The sequence below is a fragment of the Gorilla gorilla genome, chromosome 17, assembly GCF_029281585.2.
Source record: "Gorilla gorilla gorilla isolate KB3781 chromosome 17, NHGRI_mGorGor1-v2.1_pri, whole genome shotgun sequence".
NCBI lineage: Eukaryota > Metazoa > Chordata > Mammalia > Primates > Hominidae > Gorilla > Gorilla gorilla.
In genome coordinates, this window is record NC_073241.2 from 52,591,326 (window position 1) to 52,609,183 (window position 17,858).

A 17,858-nucleotide genomic window follows, 5' to 3' on the forward strand; every position below is an offset into this window, starting at 1 on the left:
TGCCTTCTCTTTTGCTAAAGTAGTACTCCTAAGCAGAGAGGGTGCACGGCAACCCAGGAACAGCAAATGTTAGTGACTGTGCTATAAATACCCCCGGAAGAGGTTGCAGCGTGTGGCTGGCTGGCCCCAGCCACATGCAAACTCGAGCCAGGAGTTTGCTGCAAAACAACACTCCTGCACCATCTAGTGCTGAACTACATGGCTTAAGCACAAATCAAGTGGCTAAAGAGTTGTAAACAAGGCTGGGTGCAGTGGCTGACGCCTGTAATCCCAGCACTTTGGGAGGCTGAGGTGGGTGAATCACGAGGTCAGGAGTTCAAGACCAGCCTGGCTAAGATGGTGAAACCCCATCTCTACTAAAAATACAAAAATTAGCTGGGCGTGGTGGCAGGCGCCTGTAATCCCAGCTACTCAGGAGGCTGAGGCAGAGAATTGCTTGAATCCGGGAGGCAGAGGTTGCAGTGAGCCGAGATTGTCCCACTGCACTCCAGCCTGGGCGACAGAGTGAGACTCCATCTCAAAAAAAAAAAAAAAAAAAGAGTTGTAAACATGTTTTGCTACAGCAACACGCGGCTTATGCAATGGAGTCCGAGTTAGGCCCTCACTGTTGTGTTCTGCAGTTACAATTCCGCTGACTCTGAGTGAGCGAGTGAATCCCATCTTTCTAAAGATTACGAAGCATGAAATTTCCACAGTGAAAAGTGTGACACAATATTACCACATTCAAGACTAACTGATATTTGAACGTGAAGAAAATTTCCTCTCATGTTCTCGCCCTCAAAACTGGCAGGAAAACAGGAGGTCAGTTCCAAGCAGTAATTAGTGCTGCTTGCTCTGTCTCACACATGAGCCACAGACACACCAGGTAACAAGGTTGTTTCTGGGTCAGATTCCTGAGTCTCCCTGCTCCTCTTGTTCCGTGAAATTCTCTAGAGCTCTCTTGAACACCACAGCTAAGGGGCCCCATACAAATAGGAAGTATAAACTCTTTAACAGGGGAAATTTCCTCTTCTCTACTATACTTAAAAGAGTGCAAGGGGGAAAGGTGATCCTCTTCTCAAGGAAGGTTCTGAGATTCTCGGAGCAAACTCTGTGGTGGGGCCCATGCTGAGGGCATGAAGAACTGTCTGCCTGAGTCCCACCACTGCTGCCAGCACACTCCAAAGGTGCACCTGCAAGAGAGCTCCTCCTTCCAATCACTCAGGAGTGAGTGAGGAGGGAAGCTCAGTCAAAAGCACTATCCAGAAGCCCTCACACACCCTCTAGAAGAGTTAAAATAGGACTGACAATGTTAAATGCTGGTAAGGATGTGGAGCAACTGGAACTCTCACATACTGCTGGGTGGGAGTAGAAAATGGTACAAACACTTTGGAAAACATCCTTTCTTAGAAAGTGAAACATACATCTACTCTAAGACCCAGTAATCCTATTCTGAAATGTTCATCCAAGAGACGTGAAAACGTAAGTCCACAAAAAGGCTGGTATGAGAATGTTCAGAGCAGCCTCAAGCTGGGAAGAGCCCAGGTGAGCATGAACAGGTAAATGGATAAACTAATGTGGTATATGCATACAATGGAACCCTACCAGCAACAAAAAGGAACAAACTCATGATATACACAACAACATGAATGAATCTCTAAACATTGTGCTGCACAAGCCAGACACAAAAAGTACTGATGATTCCATTTATAACAGCTTGAGAATAGACAGAACTTATCTATGGTAACAGACATCAGATCCATAGAGGTCTCATGGTGTGGAGAGGGAGTGACTAGGAAGCTTTCTGCAGTGACAGAAATGTTTTATATCTTGATGGGGTATAAGTTACGCAGGTGTGTAGATTTGCCAAAATTGATCGAGCTATACATTTAACATGTATATTTCATATATGTAAATTACATATCAATTTAAAAATGTTTTTAAAGTACTACCAAATAACTAAGATACAAGTAATAAAAGAAGGGGCCGGGTGCAGCAGCTCATGCCTGTAATCCTAGCACTTTGGGAGGCCAAGGCGGGTGGATCACTTGAGGTCAAGAGTTCAAGACCAGCCTGACCAACATGGTGGAACCCCGTCTCTACTAAAAATACAAAAATTAGCTGGGCGTGGTGGCAGGCACCTATAATCCTAGCTACTTGGGAGGCTGACACAGGAGAATCACTTGAACCCAGGAGGCAGAGGTTGCAGTGAGCAGAGATCATGCCACTGTACTACAGCCTGGGCAAGAGAGTTCGAGACTCTGTCTCAAAAAAAAAAAAAAAAAAAAAGAAAAGAAAAATAGAAAAAAAGAAGGGGTAAGAAGAAACCAAAAAGAATTGAGCCCCGCTGTAAAATGTCAGAAAGTATGAACAGATTCTTCCAAGAAGACTGTCCCTGTGGAGACTGACTGTGACTGTGTCTTAACTGGAGCAGTAGGGAACCAGGAAGACAGCTCATCCAACACACACTCAGGCTCCACTGCAGACGTTCTAGATAGCAAGTATAATAAGCAAGTGAGAAAGAATAAAGTGCTGTTCTACCTTGAAGTGGGCTAGACTTGGTCCAATCAGAAAGCTAATGAATGAATTGGCAGGAATTGGAGCCACCCTGTAAGAGTAGTCCTGCTCCCTTACAGCAAGGGAGCCCACAGCCACTTCAGCAGTGCCACGGCCCAGCAAAACCCTTCTTATAAGCCCGACTTTCTGTACCTGGCCTCTGCAATGACACCACCTCAGCTAGCAGGAAACTTCAACAAATCAAAGTTGCAGAGAAGAGTCCTTCAAGAGCAGTGTCCCAGGACTCTCTCTGATGAATCCAATAGGCTCCACAATGCCCTGGGTTGCCCACTGCAGACCCATCCCCCATCCTGCAGGAGACGGAAGGGAAGGTGAACATTTGCGTCCATTCTTTTTCAAAAATTATGAAAATATAACTTGAAGAAAAATTAATCCATGCAAGTATCCCTTCTGGCATAATTAAGCTCCAAACAGGTTTTCAAATGAGAAAGATGTCCTTTTATTCCCCCAATACATTTTCTTATTGAGATATAATTTGCATACTACAAAATTCACCCTTTTAAAGTGTACACTTCAGTGGTTTTTAGTATATTCATAGAGTTGTGCAACCATCACCACTATCTAATTCCAGAACATTTTCATTACCTCAAAAAGAAACTGAAGCCTATTTCAAATTACTCCTCTGCCCAGGACATTCTACAATCATATACTTCTGACCACTTTGTATTCCCAGGGAGTAATTAAGTGTCCAAGGTATTTTTGTATTGACCTAAAAGTTTAGCAATAACTCAAGGTAAAATGTCAGACTGTTGGCCAAAATGTCTAAGCTATTACCAGCAGTCACTATGTTCAGAAACTGGTGGCTAAACACATCCCCCAAACCAAAAGCAGCTCCAGACCAAAATTTAGGAACGTTGTACAAAAGCATTCACTGGAGTGGGATACTTCATAGTAAAGTGTAGGGGGGCTGGGCGTGGTGGCTCATGCCTGTAATCCCAGCACTTTGGGAGGCTGAGGCAGGCAGATCACCTGAGGTCAGGCATTCGAGACCAGCCTGGCCAGTATCGTGAAACCCCGTCGCTACTAAAAATACAAAAATTAGCCAGGCACGGTGGCAGGTGCCTGTAATCTCAGCTACTTGGGAGGCTGAGGCAGGAGAATCACTTGAACCTGGGAGGCGGAGGTTGCAGTGAGCCAAGATTGCACCACTGCACTCCAGCCTGGGCAACAGAGCGAGACTCTGTCTCAAAAAAACAAACAAACAAACAAACAAAAAACCCCCCAAAAAACAAAAAAAAAAAAGGCAATAAAGTGTAGGATCACCGAAAGCGCAGCAGCATTTAAAAAGAAAAACTTAGAAAGAGGGTCAGGAGACCTAACCCCAGTCTCCCTCTGCTACTCACCTACTCTGCATCATCTTGGTCACATCACTTAACTCCTCAGGGTTTCAATCTCCTCATTTGTATTAGGATGGTGCATAAGTAATTAATACAATTTGGTGGCACCTGGGATAATCGCCAAGATTCCTTCCAGCTCTGACCATCATAAGTTTAACAAATGAACAAGCACAACCTCTTAGCTGAAGGGCAGCATGATTTCTTTAGGTAAAAATTATTCACCCAGCCGGGCACAGTGGCTCACGCCTATAATCCCTGCACTTTGGGAGGATGAGGCGGGCAGAACACTTGAGGTCAGGAAGGAGTTCCTGACCAGACTGGCCAACGTGGTGAAACCCCGTCTCTACTAAAAATACAAAAATTAGCCAGGCATGGTGGCAGGTGCCTATAATCCCAGCTACTCAGGAGGCTGAGGCAGGAGAATTGCTTGAACCCGGGAGGCAGAGGTTGCAGTGAGCCGAGATACACCACTGCACTCCAGCCTGGCCAGCCTGGGCAACAGAGCAAGACTCTGTCTCAAAAAAAAAAAAAAAAAAAAAAGAATTATTCACCCAAGTCCACTAGAAATAATTCAGGATGTAAACCAAGGAGAATCTGTGAACATAACTTTCCAAAGGCCTTTGACAAAAGCACATTTCTTTCTTTTTTTTTTTTTTTTTTTTTTTTCAGATGGAGTCTTGCTCATGCCCAGGCTGGAGTGCAGTGAGGCGATCTCAGCTCACCGCAAGCTCCGCCTCCCGGGTTCACGCCATTCTTCTGCGTCAGCCTCTCGAGTAGCTGGGACTACAGGCGCCCGCCACCACGCCCAGCTAATTTTTTGTATTTTTAGTAGAGACGGGGTTTCACCGTGTTAGCCAGGATGGTCTCGATCTCCTGACCTCGTGATCCACCTGCCTCAGCCTCCCAAAGTGCTGGGATTACAGGCGTGAGTCACCACGCCCGGCTGACAAAAGCACATTTCAAAGGGGCAGGACACTTAGTAGGCTCTTAAATGTCTGCTGGGTGGCAGCTACCTGGCTGCATAAAGGAATGATAGGAGACGCGACTAAAAGGCAGACAACCAGCAGTATGGGTAAGCAGAAGCCATTTAGGGTTACCAGTATGGCTTCACAGGACTTATTCCACAAAGGATAGACTTTCAGCAAATGACAGCAGAGAGGGGACTCAACAGCAAACCTTGGAGTTTTGAGAAGTCATCGTTCATAGGAGCAGGCAGACAATAGGAACTGTGCTTTCATATGGCAAGCGGAGTGTAATAAGAAAATGCATTCAAGTTATCCTTATGAGACATGGATTCAGATATGTCATATACAATCTAGAAGCATTATTCCTGAGTCACTAGCAACAACTCCCTGAGGATCCTCGCTCAGATGGCAGGTAAAATACCAACCGAAAGAAGCAGCTGAAAACGCCAACAGAAAGCTGTTACTCCTTTAAGCACAGGGTGAGAGCTAGAAGGGACCGTAGAAAGCAGCCAATTCACCTTTCTCATTTTCTAGATGCGAAAACTGAGACCTAGATGGCTTGGGTAATGCTTTATGCATAGCAAGTGGTGAGTAAACATTCGTTTTGTGGTTTGTTTGTTTTTAAAAAAAACAAAAACAAAAATCTATCTTAAGGCCACTCAGTGGGGGAGCCAAGGAAAGTTCCAATCCTTCTGAATATTCTTTGCACCACACTCCACGAAGCCACAAGGAGCACAACCAATATAACTTGTATTTTCAGCCATGCCACACACAGACATTATTGTTTTATCTTTTGGCATCAATTTCAAAGCCTTTCAAAGCAAAAAACTGTGATGGTATAGGGTCTTGTGGGCAATTCCTTAATCTGAAAAGCAACAACAGAGTAATTGAGGCAGTAAGATACATTTTAAAAATTGACTCCTGGCCGGGCGCAGTGGCTCACGCCTGTCATCCCAGCACTTTGGGAGGCCAAGGTGGGTGGATCATGAGGTCAGGAGATCGAGACCATCCTGGCTAACATGGTGAAACCCCGTCTCTACTAAAAGTACAAAAAATTAGCCAGGCATGGTCTCATGCGCCGTAGTCCCAGCCACTCGGGAGGCTGAGGCAGGAGAATGGCTTGAACCTGGGAGGCGGAGGTTGCAGTGAGCTCAGATCACGCCACTGCACTCTAGCCTGGGCAACAGAGTGAGACTCTGTCTCCAAAAAAAAAAAAAAAAAAAAAAAAAAAGAATTGACTCCTTTCTTCTGGAATTATGAGAATTGGATGGTGACATACGATACAAACTTTAAAAATGATGCCAGATAGAAAGAGGGTAACTTAACAATATATTTGCAAAATTCAAACAAGAATTAGAGAACCAACTCCTTCACTTAATTATTTCTTACATTTACCCGCTACTATTTTATTTGAGGTTACCCTTTGGGATGATTCTGATGATGGGATTTGGGGTACCATAGCAGGCCTTGGGAAATATTATGGGATGGCAAGAGGCCCCTCATATTCTGCCATAAGAGCAATAACTTCTGCTCCTAAAGTTATCACCAAAAAGGGATTCAGGGAGTTTTTTGAACTTTTGAACTTTTTCACCAATTTTTTTAACACTAGAAATGAAGAGCAATTCAGGATGCTTGGAAAAGGAATTTCAGAAGTGGGCAAAATAAGCCCTAGTTTACTTGGCAGGAAATAGACCTGTCTGTATATCTGAGATCATACTGGATGAAAACACAGACAAGAAGGGGTAAGAATAAATTCCTGGGTGATAAATTGGTTTATTAAGAGCAGTTTCAAATAGGTGGGACCTTCCTGCCCTCTCAGTCATCCTGGGGGGCAATGACATGCTCTTATGAAATGTCTCTGAGAGACAGGCTCACTGGGTCCAATAAGCAATGTCAAACAGATAAACAAAACAACACTCCGGGGGCATTTACCTGTGGGATGAGATGCAAATGCCAGCAGCACCACACTGGAAAAGAGACAGCAAAGTAGTCAAGAAGTTTCCCCGGCACCAAAAACCCCAGCTGTTCCCACACATTTTACTTGGAAATAGTTAAATATGCCTAAAAGCAAATTATCTGCACTGACTCACTCTGCCTAAATCCAGCTCCTCAGAGAGAGTAAGAATGTCTTGAAATGTCTCATGTTTTGGCAAGAAGATTGCCTCTTGGGACAGGCTTGGGACAGAGTATGAATCCATGTCTCAACCTGAGGGTCTACTGTGTCTCTTTTCTCAATCCTGGCTGACCCTAGTTATGATCATACTCACCTAATCTACCAAGAGTATTTATAAGCTAAACAAAGCAAACACCGAATTAAAATAGCTTGCAATGTAAAAGCTAGCCGTTGTGTGTGAGCTACGTATATTTTTGCCACAAAATCAACTGTGTAGAAGATAGTTACATTTCCAAGAGGCTAGCCCACAATTGATCCAGCCCATCCACCATGTGGCTGAAAACTAACTTTACTGGTTTTCAATAGATGCCACAGAGGGGAAAGGATGAAAAGAGAATGAAAAGGAGTGTTCCTCTGATGTGAGCCCTGTTCATCCTTGGCAACCTCCCATCATCCTCTCTGAAAACCCCTCTCGTCCCGCAGTGCTCCTCTACAGTGCCTTCATGCTGCCGAACCCCACTTGGGGGGCCCAATCCCCCACCCTCTGCAACCTCTTCTATCAAAACTCATGCCATCCGGGCAGCCAATCAAATTAGAGAATTAGGAATAAAACATGTTATCTAAGCATGGCAGGGAATTTTTTAAAGTGCTGGATGGCCTACTCTGGTTCTAAACCCTGGCTGCATATCAGAATAGCCCAGTGTCCTGGCTTAAATTGGAATCTCTGAGGTGCAGGCAATCAGTTGTTTTATTTTGTTATGGCCCCTCAGTGGCTCTAAAGTACACCAGGATTGGGAACCACCACAAGGAATCCCTAGTTGGTGGTGACATCCTAGGCAGTGTGGAGGAAGACGGCTGTGAGCAAAAAAACCACTGGGAGCCTTCCTGTTTCAGGAACTGTCTCCCGGAGCCATTTCTGGGTTTCTCATGTTCTTCCTTTGCTCTTCCTCTAAAGCTAAGGTTCTCTGATGGCCCCAGGGCAGCAGCAGTGTGGACAGAGGCTAGACAGGAGGTTTGGAAGAAAGCCAATGGGAAGAGCCACACATCCAGTCATTGAGAAATTGTAGGTTTATAACACAGGGCTGCATGTAGCTATAAACAAGACTGAAGACTTCACAATGATTAGCCCTTTGCATAGGCTAAGTCTTTGCTTCCATCTCGCCTTTCTTTGGAAAACATATACCCTGTATATACTCCATTATTTTACCTCCCTGAATCCCTTTTTGATTATAACTTCAGGAGGAGAAGTGACCACTCTTATGGCAGGATATGAGGGGTCTCTTGCCATCCCAAAACATCTCCCAGAGCCTGTCATGTACCCCAAATCCCATCATCAGAATCGCCCCAAAGGGTAACCTCAAATAAAATATTAGGGGATAAATATAAGAAATAATTAAGTGAAGAGCTGGTCCTTTAATCCTTGTTTGAATTTTGCAAATACAGTATTAAGCCACTCCTAACTCCTACCAAAGCAGGCCATTCAGCACTTGAAAAAAAATTCCCTCCAATACTTAGATAGCAAGTTTTATTCCTAACCTCTAACGTGATCAGCCACCTGGATGGCATGAGTTTTGATAGAAGAGGTTGCAGAGGGTGGGGGACTGGGGCCCCCACAGTGGGGTTTAGCAGCATGAAGGTACTGCAGAGGGGTGCTGGGGGATGGGAGGGGTTTCCAAAGAGGGCGATGGGAGGGTGCCAAGGATGAATGGGGCTCACACCAAAGGAACACTCTCTCTTCATTCTCTTTTCACCTTTTCCCCTCTGTGGCATCCTACACTGTGACCTCCTTGGGGGCAAGAACCATATTTTATTCATCCTTGGATCCCTAGCAGTGCCAGACATCATGTGGTAGGTACTCAATACGTTTTCTGAACTGCAATTAATCACCTCTAGGTGAACTGTGGTGGGACTATGTTTGAAGAAAAATGTAACTTGAAGCCCTGTATACTTTTTTTTTTTTTTTGAGAAAAGATCTCCCCCTGTTGCCCAGGCTGGAGCGCAGTGATTCAGTCATAACTCACTGTAACCTTGAGCTCTGGGGCTCAAGTGATCCTCCTGCCTCAGCCTCCCAATACAGAAACCCCTTATAGTTATAAGATTATAAATTACATGTAAATTATAATGAAGAAATTCTACTAATATAAAAAGGGTGTATCATGCTGTTCTAGTAAGCAGGCTCATTCTCTGCTTGGCTTGGGACAAGGATACAAACAGAAGTCCACATACCATATTTAAAAGTTATAAATCAAGCCTCAGACTTCATCCTACCTTAACAAATACACCTTCAGAATAACCTGAAAGTCTAGTTTAAAATGTAGAATTCTTGGGCTCCCTGGTGCTGCATGTCAGAATGCAGCAGCCCAGGGCAGCCTCTCACTCCCGGTTGCCAATGCTCCCCTTTTCTTTCCACCCCAGGCTTCATCCTGCAGCCCAAGGGCCTCACACATGTGTGTGGACACCTGAGCCTGCAAGGTCCTCTCCACCTACACTCCTGCCCATTGACAGCTTCTCTTTGGACACCCCTTGGGCCTGGGAATGAGTTGGGAAGATGGACCCAAGGAGCCCTGGAATCGAGCTCAGGGACATGGGTGGGGGATTCAAGGACACAATCTAGAAGTGAGGGTGTGGCCTCTGGGATGAGAGAAACGTCCCTTAGCCTCACAGATGCCACGTCCCGGAGGAGGGATGTGGCCCTCTGAAGTTCAGGGCCTGAGAGAGGCCCCTCTTGCCTGGTCTAAGGGCAAGACTGCTATTTGGTCTCCTCAACTCTGTCATCTCACAAATTCTGTAACTTATCTTCCTGGCAGGCACATTGGCTCAGAACTCTTCAATCAAAATATTATTGGAAAATAAAAATCCATTAGCCCTAAAAGGATATGAATTGTTCTTTAAAAATGTAAATTATATTTTACCTGAATATATAGTTTAAGTATTGCTGGTCAATGTCACTAAGGAATGAGAGAGGAAAAAAAGATAAATGAAGTAGCAGAACTATTTTAAATACATAAAATAATCATTATCTTCTACTAATAAATTCTATTTTAGTTACTACTTTTATAAATTATCCATAAATAGAGGGAAAAGTATTTAATATTCAAAACCAGTTATTAGTTCATTTTAAATCACACACATTTTCCCCTGTGGGCAACTGTTTCCCACATGTACATTTGTCATTTTCAAAGGAGTGTCAACTATCTCAGGCCACTGGACTGGCTTTTGGGGCTACCATATTTAACAAATAAAAATACAGGGCAATCAAACACATTTGAATTTCTGATAAAGAGTAATGTTTTAGTGTAAGTATTGTATGTTCTGAATATTACAAAAATTATTCGAGGCTTATCTGAAATTGAAATGCAACCAGGCATCCTGTATTTTATCTGGCAACTCTACTGGCTTCTTGCTACAAAAACACTTTATTAAAAGAACAAAAGGTGCTCCAGGGAGTGGAAGCCCCACATTCTCAGAGTGGATGACCTTCTCTCAGGAGTCATTCCCTTCAGACCTTTTCTCTTTAGGCCTTCAGCAGGCCCCAAAACCCAGAGGCCAGCTGGCCAGTCTAGGGGCACTGGCCTCAGCGCTCCAGGCCTGAAGTCTTGTCTTTTCTCATTTACATTCACCAAAGCTGCTCCATTGACTGGCTGCAACAAAGGCCTCATTTTGCCCAAGAATGAGCTAGTAAGTGGAGAGACTTCTGGGTCTAAAGTAAGTCAAATTAGGACGGGGCTGGGGAAACAAGAAAAAGTACTGTCCCTCTGTGCTTGATGCAGCCGATTGGCACCCAAAGCAGCTGGCCACATACATTTCATTCACATGTCATCTGAGAGGTGACATGTGAATCCCCTGAAGGAAGGGGATTGAGACTTCCATGCCTCTTCACACATGGCCAAAGGCAGACATGTTCCAGGTGTTGGTGGACACAGCCTGGAGTGGCCCAAACAGCAAGAAGAGGGCCGGCTTCAAGGACTAAGTCCCCTGCCCTCAACACAACCCAGGCCTGCAGAGTCTCTGGCTGAATGGAAGAATCTCATGATACCACAAGTCTCAGCCCTTTCCTTTAACCCAACCACAGCTCACCAAACATTAAGAGTTTATCTTGGCCGGGTGTGGTGGCTCACGCCTGTAATCTCAGCACTTTGGGAGGCGGAGGCGGGCAGATCACCTGAGGTCGGTAGTTCGAGACCAGCCTGACTAATATGGAGAAACCCCTCTCTACTAAAAATACAAAATTAGCCAAGCATGGTGGCGCATGCCTGTAATCCCAGCTACTCGGGAGGCTGAGGCAGGCGAATCGCTTGAACCCGGGGGATGGAGGGTGCGGTGAGCTGAGACCGCGCCATTGCACTCCAACAAGAGCTAAACTCCATCTCAAGGAAAAAAAAAAAAAAGAGTTTACCTTAATGCACTGGGTTTCTGGGACTTCTGTAGAATTTTATAAGCCCCTGAAAATGAAATAAAACATTATCACTGGTCATGGTATTCTGCTCAAGGAGCTGCTGGCCTGTCCGGGGACACACAAAATCCACATGGATAAAGGCTCCCAAAAGCATGACTGCTGGTCCTTTTCCCTACGAGTGTCACACCCAGCTGACAGGAGAAGACCATCAACATTTGGAAGGCTTCAAGGATACAAATTCAATAATCCTCTATGATAACGCAGTCAGTCCTTCCATTGGTCCCCAGAGTGCTGGGCATGGAAAGCATCATGACTATGAAGGACACAATTAACAGGAAGGTTTTACTTCCTTGACATGACGCACATGAAAAGAGAAACACCCCTGGATTTCTGAACATTTCTGAGCTGTGTTAACAGTCAGGGCACCGTTTTTCCCCCAGGACTACAGACAAGCAACACTGAATATGTGATTTGTAATAAAATCAGATGGTCCCTTTATTTGAACAACTTAAACTTTTTTGGTAAATTACTGAAAGAAAATGTTTTTGACATGAACTTCTGGATATCTTCCCACCATTTCTAGAGAAGACCAATCAGCATTCCAAAAGTTGACTTGAGCAAGTGAAACCCTAAGCCACAGTGAGTTAGTTCATATTTGTCACGAAAAAGAGGAAAGTATATTGGAAATGGAAACATTTGAGGAAAAACTTCAAAATAGAAAACCAATCCAGAAAATGCCCATTTAATTTTAACCTTCACACCTTGGATTTAATTTTCCAAGGTCACCAAAAAGTGGGTATACAATAAACCTCAATTATTCAAGTAAGCTTCCCTCCCTCCTTCCCACCCTCCCTCTCTCCTTCCCTCTCTCCCTCTCTCTCTCTTTCTTTCTTTTTTTTTTTTTTTTTTTTTTTGACAGAGTTTCCCTCTTTTGCCCAGGCTGGAGTGTGGTGGTGTGATCATGACTCCTGCAGCCTCGACCTCCCTGGACTCAGGTGATCCTCCCACCTCAGCCTCCTGAGCAGCTGGGACAACAGGCATGTGCCACAATGCCTGGCTAATTTTTGTATTTTTTGTAGAGATGGGGTTTCTCAAGGTTGCCCAGGCTGGTCTTCCATTCCTGGGCCCAAGGGATCCGCTTGCCTTGGCCTCCCAAAGTGCTGGGATTCCAGGTATGAGCCACCGTGCCCAGCCTTACATAAGAATTCTTTTAAAACTTACCTACACAGAGTAAGTGAATTATAGCCCAAAAATATCCATCTGGATCAAACTGAAACACAAAATTAAAAAAAGAAAAAATGGCTATAAGTGCAAGGCAAACAGAATCCAGTGTGGCCATCAGAAAACCTGTCATCAATGCTCAGTGCCAAGCAAGGGTCCCAAAACAGGACTCCTGGGGCCTTACATCAGTTCCTCGGTTCCCTCTCATTCCTCACCCAGTTGCCTACAACATCTTCCTAACAGGACTCTGCCTCCAACACCCCATGCCCCGCACTGCCATCACAAAGTTCAAATCCAAACTCATGACACCCCAAGACCTCTGTGACAAGCCCCCATCAACCCCTACGGTTGTATGTACCCCCTACTGTCCCTGAATAAGGATAACTTGCATTTTCCCAAGCATCACTGCTTCCCCCTACAGCTCAACCGAGGGGACCCTCTACTTCTTCCCTTATTATTCTCCACAGGACTTAGTATCACAGGACACATCCTATTTATTTCTTCCTTATTTGTTTATGTGTCTCTATCTCTCCCTGCCCTCCCCTCTCCTAGACTGTACATTCCAGGAGGGTGGGCATTAGAACAGGGGTAAACACATAGCAGGTGCTCGATGACACTGGATCACAGGATACTCATGACACTCCAGGACTGCCCTCGCCTGCTTTCTTCTCCTGGCTAACTCCTCCTCATTCTTCCAGATTTAGGTCCTGTAAGCAGAGTCTGGCTCTAGCATCAGAGAGATCTGGGATAAATTCTAAAATCCCCACTTATTTGTTAGCTGGTGACCTTTTGGGCCTCCTTATTCTATGCTATGAAATGGAGATAATAATGCTCCCACCCTCACAGAAATGTTGTGAGATTTTAAATAACATAAGGCACAGAAAGCATTGACACAGAGGCTGGCACACAGCAGACTCCCGGTAATTATGGCTACTCCTACTTCCTGAGGCCCCACATCTTCTTAGGTGCTTCAGAGCCCCCTGTATCTCAAGGACAGAGCCCTGGCCTCCCTGTGTGATAACGATCTGTTTACTTGACTGTTTCCCTCCCCTTTGCTCCAAATAGGCTTGACTTCTGCCTGAGCAAAGATTAATTTTCCTCTGTGTCCCCAGAGCCTGGCTCAGTGCCTGACACGTGGTGGGGACCTAATAATGCTGGGGGAGAAAAGGAGGGAGAAAAAAAGAAAGAAAGGAAACCCAGAAATGAGATGACTACTGGGAGGCGGGGGTGGGTCCTCAGCACCTCATAAAGAAAACTCAACTTTAGCACAGGATAATAAAATAAAAATCATTTTGCAGGCCAGGCACAGTGGCTCACGCCTGTAATACCAGCACCTTGGGAGGCCGAGGCGGGCAAATCACTTGAGGTCAGGAGTTTGAGACCAGCCTGGCCAAGATGGAGAAACCTCATCTGTACTAAAAATACAAAAAATTAGCTGGGCATGGTGGTGGGCGCTTGTAATCCCAGCTACTCGGGAGGCTGAGGCAGGAGAATTGCTTGAACCCGGGAGGTGGAGGTTGCAGTGAGCTGAGATCGTGCCACTCCACTCCAGCCTGGGCAACAGGGTGAGACTCTGTCTCAAAACAAAACAAAAGCAAAAACAAAAAATCACTTTGCAGGAGATGAGGCCCTTGGGAGGAGAGAAAATCAACTTTGTCTCCATGGCTGAGGCTGGGGCAATTTGGGCGTTGGCTTGCAGGTTCACCAGGCATGTACAGAGGACAGATGGCAGCCACCACAGTGCCCAGGGACCACAGCTCTGCAGGCCACGGTGCCTGCAGCCTTGGGGAGAAGGCAAAGGCCTGGGGAAATGGTGTTGCCCAGGCCCAGAGCTACCCAGCCTGCAAGCTTTGGAATGCTTCTGCATAGGCCAAGTTATCCTGCTTCTAAAAGGAAGGACTAGGAAATTCTGGTCATACACCCAGGCTTCAGAGAATAAAAGACACTTTGAAGGCAAATGAGTTCACCTGGACTTACCTGCGAGTCATTGAAGGGAAGGCATCCTGCTGCGGCCAGGAGGAAGAGGGCACTGTGGAGAGGGAGATAAAACACTGCAGTTTCACCTTTCAACATCAAAGGTTTCCCTAAGAGCGTGGAGGTGAAAATGCATCCTCTGGAGTTGGATGAGGCAAAGATCCTGCGAGACCAACTTGGTTCCTCTGTCCTTCCTCTGTGAACCTGACTACCTGTGTAGTTTTCAATTATGTGCTCTACTCATAAGCAGACATTTCCTTCTCCGGACCTCAGCTAGCCGTTTCCCAGAGTCAGGCATTTACAGGACATCTGCAAAACCACAGCTGGCTCACTTGAGGAAAATAGTGTGCCTGTGAAACATCTAATAAAACAAGTGTTTTTTCAACTGCAGATCCCCAAAAATATACAAGTGAAAAACTGGAGAATCAGACCACAAATATGCCTGTTTCAAAAATGAAAACACTACGGAAATTGCATTAAAATCCTTTGTGCAACCCCACAACCGAATGATCAAACTTAACACCACCAATAATGAGGCAGATCCACATTGTGTGCCTCTTGATATAAAGCTCGGAAGGACACAACATCACTTGGGTGGTATTCCTGCCAAACATGCAGAGCATGGATTGAACCACGAGGAAACACTGAGACAAACCCAAATTTAGGACAGTTCACAAAACAACAGGCCTCCCCTATTCAAAAATGTGAAGGCAATGAAAGACAATAAAAAGCTGAGGAACTGTTCTAGATTAAAGGGTACAAAAGAGATATGACATCTTTTTTTTTTTTTTTTTTTTTTTGAGATGGAGTTTCACTCTTGTTGCCCAGGCTGGAGTGCAATGGTACGATCTCGGCTCACCGTAACCTTCGCCTCCCAGGTTCAAGCGATTCTCCTGCCTCAGCCTCCCGAGTAACTGTGATTACAGGCATGCAACACCTCACCAGGCTAATTTTGCATTTTTAATAGAGGCGGGGTTTCTCCATGTTGGTCAGGCTGGTCTCGAACTCCCGACCTCAGGTGATCCGCCTGCCTCGGCCTCCCAAAGTGCTGGGATTACAGGCCTGAGCCAATACTCCTGGCTTAGACATGACATCTTTAGGGGAAAAAAATGTTATAAAAGATAGTATTGTGCCAGGTATGGTGGCTCATACCTGTAATCCCAGCACTTCAGGAGGCCAAGGCGGGCAGACCACTTGAGTTCAGGAGTTTGAGCCCAGCCTGGCCAATATGGTAAAACCCCTTTTCTACTAAAAGCACAAAAATTAGCCAGGTGTGGTGGCACATGCCTATAATCCCAGCTACTCAGGAGGCTGAGGCAGGAGAATCACTTGAACCCGGGAGGCAGAGGTTTCAGTGAGCCAAGATGGCACCACTGCACTCCAGCCTGGGCAACAAAACGAGACTCTATCTCAAAAAAAAAATAAAAATAAAAATAAATAAATAAATAAATAATAATAATAATAATATTGTGGCCAGATAATAAGTGGCAACATTTGAACATGGACTCAATATTAACTAACAGTATCATATCAGATGTTATTTTCTAAATTCAATGATTGCATTTTGGTTATCTAAGGGATGGTTGTTTTTAGGAGACACAGTAGTTAGTATTTAGAAGTGGAGTCATGACCTCTACAACTTATTCTCAAATGATTCAGAAAAAATAAGAGCAAGAATAATATCTACATTATCATATATTTATGTGATATTTATGTATGTTTATGCATGTGTATACATATATACACTGAGATAGCAAGAAAGCAAATGCAAAAAATGTTACCAATGGGTGAATCTAGGTGAAGAATACATGAGAGCTCACTGTAATATTCTTGCAACTTTTCTGTAGGTTTAAACTTTTCCCCCCGTAAAATGTTTTATTAGAAAAATCTCTTATACATACTAAAATATTTACAGATGAAATGCTAGGGTGCCTGGAATAAATACTGAGCAAGGCAGTGGGTGGGGCCAGAAGCTGAAAATGGCTGAAGCTGGGAACTGGGTACACAGGACTTCATTCATTACATTATTCTGTTTACTCTGATATGTCTTTAGAAATTTTCACCGTAAAGCAATTTTTAAAAATTCTTGCTCAAAAAAGTAACACTGCCAAACACAGATATTTTCAGGAAGCTATCCTCACTCATTAGAAAGTCAATTTGGAGCTGGTTCAGTAATCCCTGGTTTACGGCCTATTCCTTCTGAGTTTCATATGCCAAAAGCTCTTGCCTCTAGCTTTCCCCACTCTCTCCTCCTAAAAGAAGGCGCCAGAAAGCATAAAACCCAAATTATCACTTAGTCTCTCTCCTCTTTCCATTTTATAGAGGCAACATATATATAGTGCCCCTTAACTACTGACTATTCCATCAGGCAGCAAACAGCAAAGGATCAAAGGCGTGAACAAAAGCACCGAATACGATGTTTTCACTTTCAGGGAACTTTGCCATATGCCATCTCCCACCAACACAGATTCTGTATTCTACATAGAGACTACATGTTTTTATATGTACACATAAACATATATATGTAACACACAACAACTTGGCATGTGTAATCTTAGTACACTGAAAACAGTGGTGCTGATCAATTCTGACAGTCCTCACTGCTGTAACCATGTGTAGATGTCAGTGTACCCAATGGACCAGCACTGATCGGCTGGGCCAGAGGCAGGAGGACTGGCAGAGGGGCCCTTGGAGCTGAGGCCCCAGAGCCTTGGGAAGGTCAGGACAACATGGAGCAGCCTGAGGCTCAGGCCACTTCTCTACCTCAGCCTGCCCTACTCCTATAGCCTTGCTGACTTTCAAGGCACCCCAACACACAAATGACCTAGAGAAAAATCCAAGGCAAACAGTGGGGTGAGTGGAGAAGAGACTGTCAGGGGAGCTTCTTGGGGCTGCCCAGGAACAAGCAGGTTTTGTGGTGGGAGGAGAGGAGAATCCTGATATCCTGATGGGTTTGGTGTCTACCTACAGTGAAAGGCTTTATAGAATAGAGGATGCTTCCCCATCCATGAAGAATGAGCATCAGAGATCACCCCAAACAGACAACCTCTTGGAACTGTGGAAGATGGGGGATACCCAAGGGTAAGACACCTGCCTGCCTTCCCACCCCACCTGGCCTCGAGCAGTACCTGATTACATCAGGTATCATGAGCTTTACTGCCTCTCTTTGACACCTGCTAATCTCCTTTTAAACAGGAGGATAGTCTTGAAGTTTGGTTTTGTCTTGTTCTTTCAAGGTGCAACCTGTAATAAAGGAATAAAAGGAGGGTGGGGGATTGGATGAAAGCCCAGAAATA

General features: G+C 44.8%; 1 protein-coding gene across 11 annotated transcripts in view; it reads right to left on the minus strand.

Moving 5' to 3' along the window:
- The window catches only part of TMEM241 (transmembrane protein 241), a 143,673-nt gene that overhangs the window by 62,721 nt on the left and 63,094 nt on the right, over positions 1 to 17,858 (minus strand). For 8 of the 11 annotated variants that reach the window (XM_031003665.3, XM_055368337.2, XM_055368335.2 and 5 more), the window contains 5 exons: positions 14,566 to 14,617; positions 12,589 to 12,637; positions 11,368 to 11,413; positions 9,884 to 9,919; positions 6,791 to 6,825 (listed from right to left, as the gene is read on the minus strand). In XM_031003665.3, the coding sequence (XP_030859525.2) occupies positions 6,791 to 6,825; positions 9,884 to 9,919; positions 11,368 to 11,413; positions 12,589 to 12,637; positions 14,566 to 14,617 (218 nt within the window). The remainder of the gene's footprint in view (positions 1 to 6,790; positions 6,826 to 9,883; positions 9,920 to 11,367; positions 11,414 to 12,588; positions 12,638 to 14,565; positions 14,618 to 17,858) is intronic. The other 3 variants (XM_063699120.1, XM_063699122.1, XM_055368340.2) reach the window with 1 other exon arrangement.